This window comes from Echinops telfairi, unplaced genomic scaffold (genome assembly GCF_000313985.2).
Source record: "Echinops telfairi isolate 266 unplaced genomic scaffold, ASM31398v2 ScPeMD7_1713;HRSCAF=2227, whole genome shotgun sequence".
NCBI classification, from domain to species: Eukaryota; Metazoa; Chordata; class Mammalia; order Afrosoricida; family Tenrecidae; genus Echinops; species Echinops telfairi.
The window spans coordinates 18,396,401-18,407,908 of record NW_022105611.1 but is presented as its reverse complement, the minus strand read 5'-3'; the positions used below and the strand labels follow the sequence as shown (position 1 = coordinate 18,407,908).

The window sequence follows — 11,508 nt, the reverse complement described above, 5'->3', positions numbered from 1 at the left end:
TGTGTCGGGAAGGTGAGCATCATAGAATGCCAATTTACTAGAAGAAAGTATTCTTGTGTTGAGGGAGTACTTGAGTGGAGGCCCAATGTCCTTCTCAAAATAGCCCCTTTTTATGGGCGCAGACAACCTCATCTTTCTCCCTCAGAGCTGCTGGTGGATTTGAACCACTGACTCTGTTGTTAGCAGCCCCATGGTTATCCAAGTCATAGTGACCCTATAGAGCAAAACAGCAGAATGGCCTCTGTGAGTTTCGGAGGCTGTAAATCTTTACTGGAGCAGAAAGCCTCCTCTTTCCCCTATGGATCTGCTGGTGGTTTCAAACTGCTGACCCTGTGGTTAGCTGCCCATCTAGTAAGTCATTATGCCAGAGGGGGCCTCACAGGGCCACTCTATTAGCTTAATTAGTAAAGAATGTTTGCCTTGAGTATTATGCTCTTTTAAATAGCCATCTATGTGGGATCAAATTAGTAACTAAATGATGTCCAGGGACTTGTCCCTACTGGTAACAGGGGAATTATTCAGAGTGGCCCAAAGGCTCCTCTTTCTGAAAGCCCAGGGCTTCTCTCTCTCTCTCTCTCTCCATCCTCGCTGCTCCACCAGTCATGCCGGAGACTTGGCTGTTGCCCCTGGACACTGTTGGCTGCAAGTGCCCTTACCCTCCCCCTCTGCCTTCAGGCTAAACGGCCTATTTACTGGCCTTGTCCTGAGCAGGGAACCAGGGAGGTGGCAATATGAGGTTATTGCCACCTTGTTTCTGTCCTTTAGGAATCTTCGTGTGTGTGTGCGTGTGCGTGTGCGTGCGTGCGTGCGTGTGTGACTAATGAAATCCTGCCCCTTGTTCCCAAGTGTTTGTGTACTCATCTATCTTCTCGTGTACTACCTTACCCATTGGGCTCCCAAAGTGAGGCCCAGGTGGCTAGGGGCCAGGCTGAGGGTTGAGGGTTGCCAGATGGGGAGAGAGCAGCGGTTGGCCAAGTCTCTGGTTGTTGGTTGTGGCCACCAGAGCCCGCAGAAGGGTTTGGGAGAGCTGGGGGGAGAGTGGCTATTCCCTCCTAAAATTACGAGTTGGGCTGTGATCCTCAGGGTTCGCAGTTGGAAACCACCAGGGACTCACTGTGAGTCAACAATGATTTGATTGAAGGCAATGAATTTGGTTGGGGATTTGGATACCTCGACTGCTCCAGGTCCTTGAACCTCCTGTCTTCAGACGAAATGCTGATCCCAGGAACAGATGGGGTCGGGACATCCTAAGCCTCTGCTTCATCGGCATCTTTCTCTTCCAGCAACGCGACCTATGTTGGCACCCCCCATTGTCAGCTCTGAGCTTCGGGAAGGCAGGAGCTGAGTCGGGCTCACCAGTGTCCCCGGAACTGGCACACTTACTGTGTGCCTGGTGCTTCCAAACGCCTTGTCTGTTTCCATTTCATTTCACAACCTTTCCTCCCTGGGGTGGGTTACTGCTATTATCATCCCGCTTTAGAGTAGAGGAAACTGAGACGGAGATAACCAGCTCAAGGTCACACCGTTTGTAAATAATCAGACTAGGAATGTAAACCTGACTCAAACCGGTTTCCTTAAACTCCCTGCCAAACTGTTTAGATGATTGATAAAGTTTTGTTGAATGAAAAAAAAAAAAGGAGTCTCTTCAAAGCCGAGAGGCGTTCTGAAACTACATTTCCCAGAAGCTCCCGCAAGCGGAGACGCGGCGCAGGTTTTGGTCGTACTTCCGTGCCCTTTATACGCACTTCCGCCCATGTGCCCCTTCCTTTCCTTTCGGCGGCGCGCGACGCAAGATGGCGGTGCAGATTTCCAAGAAGAGGAAGGTGAGGCGCTGGGGCCGAGTCCGGGAAACTGAGGCATCGTGCGCGCGCGAGGCCTCTCGAAGTGTCACCCTGAGGTTCGCAGCTCTGTGCGCCGCCCGAGGAGGCGGCTGGAAATGCGGGGCGCCCCCGCGGGTGGTGGATGGCTCTGGATTGAGTGGGCCCCGCTCGGGCGAGCGAGGCGATGTGGCGCGGAGGCAGGGTGGCTGCTGGTTCCGGCCAGGGTGCAGACGTGAGCGGCCTTCCTCGCTAGTCCGCGTTTCTTCCCCCGTGGTATTTGGGGGCCGTGAGTAGTTCACTTGAGGTCCTGCACGGCGACTGGGGGAGGGGGAAATACTGCGCTGTATTCCTGCTTTCCTGATAACCTGCGTGGGTGCGCCTTCTGACTCGAACGATCTCACTTGGAAAGTTGTGATACTTGGTTTCATTGGGGACCCAAGGAAAAGTTGCCATGGCCGATGGAGGGAGATGTCCGCGGGGAAGAGGCTTCCCCAATGCCCGTCCCCCCCCTCCCCCCTGTGGAGAACAGCATTAGCCCATTTGCTCTAGGAATAGAACTGCTGTGATGCGTCGTTGAAAGTTAAGCACCTTTGTGAGGTAGCATGGGCCGGCTCTGTAGTAGATAGGACCCAGGTTAAGGAAAGCAATCTAACAAGACAGGCTTCTCATGGGCCGAATGATGGCTGAGCCAGGCAGGCTCCCACCCTGCACGGAGATCTGACCCTTTCACGCACCCAAGCGTGTTGCCCCTCTGCGCCCAGTGAATGGGGTGTGTGTGAATGTGCCGTTTTAGAGCGTGGACGAGTCGAAAGCCCTTCCGTGAAGAGATGATGACGAGTCTGATGGGAGGTGTTGCCTTTGTCCAGGCGGCTTACTCTGTGCTGCGTTCTGTGGCTCAGTGTCAAGGGTCCTGGGTCAGAGTAACTTCCTAAAGATGACTTAGAGGCATTTGTCTGAGAAGGGTTGTCAGTACGTTGGTTGGGACCAATGATGAGTTGTTGGCCTCGTGGGTTGGGATCTGACCGGAAGGCAGGTCAGTCTTGGGTTATACAGATGGAAATGGGCCTTGCCCCATGTCCTCATTTTGAACTTTGCTTTTGGGTTAGTTTGTCGCAGATGGCATCTTCAAAGCCGAGCTGAATGAATTTCTCACCCGGGAGCTAGCTGAAGATGGTTACTCTGGGGTTGAAGTTCGAGTTACACCAACCAGGACAGAAATCATTATCCTAGCCACCAGGTAAGACCTCACGAAAATTCATGTCACCGGAATTTTAGCATGCTTCTGACAGGTAGAGTTCACTGCCACACTTGTGCAAACTGTGACCTATCACTTTCCTCCCCCAGGACGCAGAATGTTCTTGGTGAGAAGGGTCGCAGGATCCGAGAGTTGACTGCTGTCGTTCAGAAGAGATTTGGCTTCCCTGAGGGCAGTGTGGAGGTGAATCCTTTTTAGCTTTGGCCAGTGATTGCTGGGGACCCGAAATGGCTCTTCTGGGAGCCCTATAGAGAGGGCCCATTACATGAGTGGGTGGCAGCGGGGTTTTTTGTTGTTAACATGTATTTTACATTCAACACGGGGATCTCGTGAGCTGCCTTGTACATGTTAGTGACACGTAGGATGTCATAGTGTGTGGCTGAGATGGGTAGGTGGGGGGAGGGCAAGGTATAATCCCACCTGTGCTACTGAGAGTGGGTACTAGACAGGGAGAAAGATGCTGGTGTGCTAAGAACTGAAACCGTGTAAATGTGTTGGTTTAATGGGAAACAATGCAGAGACGCAAGATTACAGGTGCGCCTTGTTTCCTTTAAAGCTTTATGCTGAAAAGGTGGCCACGAGGGGCCTGTGTGCCATTGCCCAGGCAGAGTCCCTGCGCTACAAACTGCTCGGCGGGCTCGCTGTGCGGAGGTGAGTGTCTCTTGCCTTTTAATGTTTTTTGTGGATCAGGACGTACTGGTGTGTCTGCCATTTTGTTAATCCAGCCGATGAGTCCTTTGTTGCGGGCTCTGATTGCTGGTCTTTGGGGACTGTCACAATAAGATAGTGCCAGTTCATGCCCTCACTTGGCATGGGTTGGCAGTAATGAGTAGTCAGTGCTGCCTGGGGCTCTGTTCTAGGTGGCTTGGGAGTGGACCAGAAGTAAAGCTCCCAGGGAGGAGGGGCTGGTTTCCTTAGTGAAGCTGTGGAAGCAGGCTGGGGGTGGGGGGTGAAGGTGGGCAATGCCTGGGTTCATGCAACTCAGAAGAAACTAGAAGTCAGTCGGATCTGCTGTGGACTGTAGTTACGACATTTTTGATCTGAGCAACCAGACTTCCCTGTGGGTAAGGAGACGGGTGAGTTGGGAAGGAGGAGCTGGCCCGTATATGCACATGATTGCTGTAGGGCGTGTGGTCTGGCCATCAAGTGAGAATTTTATTTCACCCAGACCCACAGAATCAGAACTAGCAACCTGACCTCTGAGTCCCTTTAGGGTGATGGCAGAGTTTAATAGTGTGCTTTACTAAATAATTTGTATTGACAGTGGCAGCACCTTCCTCGGGTTTGTGACTAATGGGTACAAACCCAAGTTGGGGGTGTATAGCCAGTTCTCCGCCTTAGTGTCTAGAATTCCCCCCAGCACTCCAGCATCAAGGCACCCAATCTGAAGCCTGAGGCGAATAAAGACTCATTTCAGTAGTACATCAGGGGCAAACTGCTGAAAGCAACCCGCTCGTTCTGTCTTCAGAGCTGGACTGGAATAAAGCAAACTGGCTGTCCACTAGACATTGGACTTTCACCTTTGGTTGCATGGTCAGCAGTTCAAACTCACCGGGACCTCAGCCTGGGAAAGATGAGGCTCTGCCCTGTGGAGTTGCTGTGCACTGGAATCAGCGCTGCAGTGGTCAGCTTGACTTTAAGACACATTGGGGAGTTTTTAATGCCTGGTCCTGGGCTGTGCTGGTGTGACTGGTCCAGAGTAGGGCCCAGGCAATGGTTTTCTTGTTTGTTTGGGGTTTTTTAATCATTATTATTGGGGGCTCGTACAACTCTTACCACAATCCATTCCATCCATCCATCGTGTCAAGCATGATTTTCTTGTTCTTAATTGCCTTGAAGTAATCCTACTGTGAGGGGGCTTTAAAAGATGACCGGGAAAGTGGGATTAAGAGATAGGTCAGTGGCATTTTTTTTTCCCCGTGAGTTTTTTGAAGCCTCGCCTGCACCGGAGGTTAGGAGTTTAACCTTCCTGTTCTAAGGGATTAGCGTTAGATTCTATATGATTGGAATAGAGATAGAGGTTGATCTTGGGTTGGGCTGTTCAACTTTGTTCTTAACTAAAGGAATGTTAAAACCAGCTGTGTGACCTAAAATTTTTTGTGGGGGAACCTGCATCTGGCGAAGATGGGCTGGTTGTGATCACGTGAGTGGATCTCTCGCAGGGCCTGCTATGGCGTGCTGCGGTTCATCATGGAGAGCGGGGCCAAGGGCTGCGAGGTCGTGGTGTCCGGGAAACTCCGAGGACAGAGGGCCAAATCGATGAAGTTCGTGGATGGCCTCATGATCCACAGCGGGGACCCTGTTAACTACTACGTTGACACGGCTGTGCGCCATGTGCTGCTCAGGCAGGGTGAGCGGCTGGGGGCTTTCTCAGTGCCATGTGTTGTTGTCCAAATTTGTGGGGTAGCCGGCTTCTGCCCGAACTTTGATTGTGCTTGTCCCTTGCCTGGGCCACCTGCGTGCCTTCGGTGATGACACGATGACGAGTCAGAAAGGCCACCTCCTGCTCTTGGTGCTGGTCAGTGCCACGTTCTGTGGTCCTGGCCATCGCTCTTTTGCTGAGGTTTCCTGTTCGTTGGTGATCTAGAGGCATTTGTCTGAGAAGGCACTAGTTCCAAGGGGCTCTTTTCCTCCTGTGCTGTTGAGGGTGGGGGTGAGGGAGCTGAGGGAACCCCGCTGGGTCCTTAACTTTGGTGTGTCCTCTAGGTGTGCTGGGCATCAAAGTGAAGATCATGCTGCCCTGGGACCCAAGTGGTAAGATTGGCCCTAAGAAGCCCCTGCCTGACCATGTGAGCATTGTGGAACCCAAGGATGAAATCCTGCCCACCACGCCCATCTCTGAGCAGAAGGGTGGGAAGCCAGAGCCACCAGCCATGCCTCAGCCAGTCCCCACTGCCTAACAGGTATGATATGTCTGGGGCCTCTTGGCAGAATAAGGGCCCTGTCCCCTTGTCGTTAATTATGCTGTGGTGTAACCACTTAGATAAAAACTTGATTACACTTGCTTCTCGTGGGAGAGCTCACACTGGGGCCCGTCAGGACAAACCCTCCTTGTCCTAGTGATTAGCTGTTCCCCAGCAGCCACCTGGATGGACAAGAGTCGCTTGTCCTGTGCAACCCAGAGTGGGAGTCTGCTCCTTTGACCGCACACGCACTAAGGAACCTGCTGTTCATGGGAGTTACTGTTGTGTCTTCTTTGTTTGCAGGGGCTTCTGGATCTGGCGTGTGGATGTTGCTCTGTAAAGAGCGTTAATAAACACTCTTTTAAAAGACATGTTGCCTGGCTTCATTGTGTCCAGCATTCAGACTGAAGCTCACCTTGACAGGTGTGAGCGTATATGCTTGTCTCGCCCTTGATTGGTTTTTAAATCTCTTGGTTTTAACCATAGTTTGCTTGACTGTCGAGGGCCAGTGCAGGGAGGACTTAGTTTAGCTTAACCATCTTTGGGGAATGATTTTACCTGATGAATAAAGAAGTACTGCACATAAATGTAATGGTGATTGTATTTGGGGGTCACACTGCCCTCTAGACATTCTATTAGAATCCTCAACATTCGAGTGCCCGGATCGTCTCCAGAGGTTGTCCACCCACTGGGTGTTCTGCTTATTGAGACAGGCTGTATGTGTTTGGCACGCAGGAAGGATGGGGTTAGCAGTGCACTAAGAACTGTAGTGTGTATAGTGACAAGCCTGCTTTGTCAGTGTTGTTGGAAGTAAGATCCCGCCCTTACTAGAAACACTTGTCTTGATAATGGACGTAATGGATCACTTAAAGACCCAGACTTCCAGGAGGTGGGAAGTTTCTCATGGCCAAGAACTAGACTCTTAAGTGCGTTCCTGACGCGGGAATGATCCTTTTTCCAGGTCCATGAGGTTCCTGGGAATGTTGGCCAGTGAGCTGGCTTTCAAGGTTCTGAGCAGGCTAGCTGAGTGAGCATAGAGGGCTTTTCTGAATGTCTGTTCCTCAGCCCACCTCCCTACAGTAGGCAGCTGTCAATAAGGCTGCTGCTACGGTGAGAACTGGGACTCCCTTGTGGGCAAAAATATTCCGTTTGTCATTTTCTTGGAAGTATTTTAGCTGAGCTGATCTACATTATGTTTTCCTACACAAGATCACATATTTCCAGCACCTACTACCCGAGCTGAACTAGTTTCATTAAAAGTCACTAGTTTTAAAGAGTAGCAGGTGCTGGACTTAGAGGTGATAACAGTCCTCCTAAGAGCTTGTCTGGTGCAGACCTTTGAAAAAGACAGAACAAGAAGACCAGTGCCTGGGACCTCCATGATTCTAACTCGAGGTGATCCATCCGTGGGGCAGCACTCCTCACAGTGGGGGCTTATGATTGCATCTTTCTGACCAACGCAAGGTAGCAGTACCCCACCCGAAGGGTTTCTGTTTTTCTCTGGAATGTTTGGTGGGTTTGAACCAAACAACCCACTATGCTACCAGCTTCTGCCTTTGGTCCGTTCTGATTCCCTGAGCCCGAGAGAGCAGGGTAGCAGTGTCCCAGTGGGTTTCCAAAGAGCTGGTGGCAGTTTCAAACTGCAGAAGTCAAGTCTGTTGGGTTGACCCAGAAGTGCTGTTAACACCATCAGCTCTGGTGCTTTAACAAAGGAGAGTTTTGCTTTTAGTTAACCAGCTGCAAATCCATCCAGCACCGCATAGAAGGAAGAGAACTTAAGGAGTAGTTCTTGGGGAAGGACAGTTTTCTACTTTGAAATCTAACTGCTGACAGTGGGTTTACAGAAAAGGGGTACGCAGAACAGGTGTTCACTTCTGCTAAGGCTGCTCGTTTCTATTTCAGAAAACAAATCTGCAGGCGGTTCTTGTGAGGGAGGCAAGGGCAGCTCACTGCAGAAGTTGTTCCCTAGTTGGGGCTGCTGGTAAAAGCAGCCACACGCCCCTGACAACAGTCTCCCTTGGCAGCCTGGCTCTTGGTGACATGGTCTGCTGTGGCCAGTGTCTTCTGGAAACAGCTTCCGGCTTCATGCAGGGTTCCAGACACTGCGATTGGCTAGAAAGCAGATGGAACTAGAGCAGCAGAGACAGGAGCGCCTTCAAGGGAAATGGGCTTGGCCAGTGCTTGAAGCTCCCAGCACACTCTCCCATAGACTGTACCTGCTCCCTCTGTCCCTGAGAATGACTGGTAGACCTATGCCCACTCCTTTTTGCACCTGCCACCCCCTAGTAACCTAGCAGTTTGCTGCTCTCTCTGCTGAATTGCCCCAATACCTAGGTCTACAGGCTCAAGCATCTGGACCTTAGCTCCTAGTGAGGGGGTTGCATGGTGCAGAACTCCAGGAAGGTCTGCTCAGTGAATAAGAACAGGTGTTCACCTCATCCTGGACACTTTTAGGTGGTTAAGTTAGTGTTAGGCTCAGATCTCTCTTGTGACCACAGTCTGCACTTAAACCAGGGCTAACCCCCAGTGCTAATATGAATGAAAGGACATTACTGCCCGCTGCTGTCAAGTTGATAGTGACTCTGACCCTGACCCTGTATTGGGTTTCCAAAATTATAAATCTTAATGGGAGTGTCCAAGGTGGCTGGTGGATTTGAACCTGCAACCTTGAGATTTGAAGTCCAATGTTAGGCCAACAGTGCCACCAGATGACTGACCCAGAGGGGTCTTAAGAAAGGCAGCCTGCTGACTTCGAGATCCTGCAGACAAACCATAACACTAGGGAGGGTTAAAGAACAGCACAGAGGTGGGTGGTAGTACAGCATGGGGATTACAAGTCAGTGACAGGGAACAGTATGACTTCAGTTCTGTGAAGAGACCCCAGAATAGGAAGATGCAGCCCCCTTGTCAGGGCCACATCCACCATGGACTGGAAGTCCCTTGTCAGGATTTTGGCTACACCCTTAACCTAGAATTTAACCTACTTGGGCCTCTGTTTCCTGCTCTGTAGAAGGGTAACAATAGTACTTAGATCAGGAGGACTGAGGGAGAGAAAGTAGGCGTATCATACATGAAGTGCTGTCTGGTGGGGCAGGCTTGGCCCTTCCCCGGGGCCCTGTGATTTCTCTCACTGGACCCTGCTTCCAGAGTGGGACCTTGAGTGAATGAGGAGAGATCTGCTCACTTGCAGTTCCCTGCACTCCGTGGAGCCCCTACAGGACAGTGAACTGGGCCCTGGGGTTCCCAGGGCTCAAAGTCGAGCGCTGCCTTATTCTGGGGAGCTGTGGGCAGGAGGTTTCAAACTGCCGGCCTTGTGGTTAGCCTGCTGCGAAGCTGTGAAATCTACTGTGCCATCAAATCAACCTGATGGTGTTTCTGGAGCTTACAAAGTGTTCTCAAAGCCAGGACACCTGCCAGAAGAGGGGTTAAGTAAGCATATTGGGGTGCATACTGCCCTCGGGCTCCTGCCATTCCCCATTCTCTTCACCTCTGCTCCCTCACCACCTCCTCCCACCACCACCACCAGTGAGGTCGGAGACCCAAGCTGAAAGAGCAAGAAGGCTGAGGGTCGGGGGTCACATGAAGCCTTTGTTTTCTCTCTGCCAGGGTTTCAGGTCCTCTAAGGATCTGATAGCCAATAAAATACAGATAACTGCATACTTATGCTAATTCTAACCCCCCTCCCCGCCCCTAATTTGTGATGCAGCAACATGGATGTTGGGTCTCACCACAGGGATCACGTGGGAGGATACTATGCTGAGGGAAGAACAAAACTGTCCAAGCCCCCACAATCGAATGGGTCCAAGGGGCTGTTGTGTAATTGAGGGGTAAAATTTAAAGAGACATCAGACAAGGTAAAGCATGCAAGTGCTCACCTGGACGGCCATGATCTCAGCAGCCAAGACCTCGCAGAGAGAGCTAATATATTTCTAACAGGCTTATATACACTCTAGGGGCATGCAAGCCCCTTACAGGTAACCACACATGTAACAAAGTGGGCTGTACCCTAACCCTAACCCTCAAGGTCCCTGAGTACATAGGAGGAGTAACCGAACAGTGCCCGGGGTCGGTAAGGGGGAGTAGCACATGTCTGCTCCTATAGTTCAAGCTGCCAGCTAGATGGTGTGTTAGACGGGGTTCTCTAGAGAAACAAAACCAGGACACAAGATTATATATGTGAGGATAGATGTATACAGCATGAAGGAATGTAACAGCTAATTAGTCCACATAGCAGTACAGAGGGCTCAGTTCAACTCACTTCTGTGGAACAATTAATATAGTGGAAGCCCTTCAACTCATGAGGGCTGCTGGGTTCAAGGTCAGGGAAGCAGACAGCTGAGTCTTCCGTTAAGCAATGCAAGCAGTCCAGCCACAGGCAGCAAACAGCAGGGCGGGTCACCAACAGTCAAGGTGACAGGATCTGACAGTCCCAAGCTCAAGCAATGTATCCACCAGAAGCGTGGTGAAGCAGGTCTCAAAGGAACCTCGAGCTCTAGTGACACGATCCCTGGGTTGACAGTCCCACAGGTAGTGTAGCTCACAAGATGAGAAAGAAGTAGCAGCCACACGCTGGTCCCATCACCAAGAGAAAGAGCCAGGGCTTGCTGAGCCATTTATCTCTGCCCTCCAATCAAACTGCGACCGTATTAATCCCACATGTCCCTATTAGCCAACTTGACACCTGTACACAATTCTTTAGCCATATATAATTTTCAGACACTAATGAAATCACACACCTAACACCAAACATCTATCATACATATAAGTGAAAACACACTGAATCTAATTGTATCTGGTACATCATACATGAACAAAGGAAAGATTCAATAAGCACATATAAAGAAGATAAACTGACAATCACAAAACTCTCTTTTGCAATTGATCACGTGGTTGTAACTAATAGAACTACCTTCTACCATCCATTCTGTATTCCCTTTGCCCTTGGCAAGCACCTCAGCTGGCCATGGTTCTTTGCCTGGTGGAGTGACTTAGACCTTCATTCCTGAGGGTTCTGGGTCATTAGACATCATGTCAGGATTGGGTTGCTGTACCTTACCATTTACTTTAATCACAGGACATGGTAGCACTAAGAGTCGGCCTATGGGATCTCCTGGATTCCAAAAATATTCTTCTTTACCTCCATTAGGTAGCACCAGTCCAATTTCTCCTTGGTAATCAGGATCAACCACACCACTCAGTACAGTGACACCCTTCCTGATCCAAAGGCATGAGAACCCCAAAGTGGCCAGGGGGCATTCTCAGCTGCCAGTTCAGTGGAATCCGGGCTGTGTTTCCAGGTGGGAGAGTTCTTTCCTTCTGGACCAGGACCTCCAGGCCTGAAGCACATAGGGTTGCTGGGACAGGAAGCAAAAATGCTGCAAGTGGATCACTAGGAGTAATAATGAGTGATGCCATGCCAGCTTCCACCCCTTGGTTCCTGGACCCATGAATTCTGGCTATTGGAGACAGAACCAATATTGGCCATTGGTTTGGAGCTTATACAACTTCCTGGAGAACATTGCCCCAGCCC

The 11,508-nt window shown here is 50.7% G+C and overlaps 1 protein-coding gene and 2 non-coding genes across 3 annotated transcripts; all 3 read left to right on the top strand.

Moving 5' to 3' along the window:
• Nucleotides 1–1,756: 1,756 nt before the first annotated feature.
• On the top strand, nucleotides 1,757–6,344 carry RPS3 (ribosomal protein S3). The gene is made up of 7 exons (XM_004708830.3): nucleotides 1,757–1,823; nucleotides 2,927–3,057; nucleotides 3,165–3,258; nucleotides 3,632–3,726; nucleotides 5,238–5,425; nucleotides 5,782–5,978; nucleotides 6,282–6,344. Exons 1-6 carry the CDS (start codon nucleotides 1,794–1,796, stop codon nucleotides 5,973–5,975), a joined length of 732 nt encoding a protein of 243 aa, XP_004708887.1. The 5' UTR covers nucleotides 1,757–1,793; the 3' UTR covers nucleotides 5,976–5,978; nucleotides 6,282–6,344.
• Nucleotides 2,635–2,782, top strand: LOC115870520. The gene has a single exon (XR_004046753.1). It is a non-coding gene; the product is annotated as a small nucleolar RNA SNORD15 (small nucleolar RNA).
• LOC115870519 lies at nucleotides 5,539–5,681 on the top strand. The gene has a single exon (XR_004046752.1). It is a non-coding gene; the product is annotated as a small nucleolar RNA SNORD15 (small nucleolar RNA).
• Nucleotides 6,345–11,508: the final 5,164 nt, after the last annotated feature.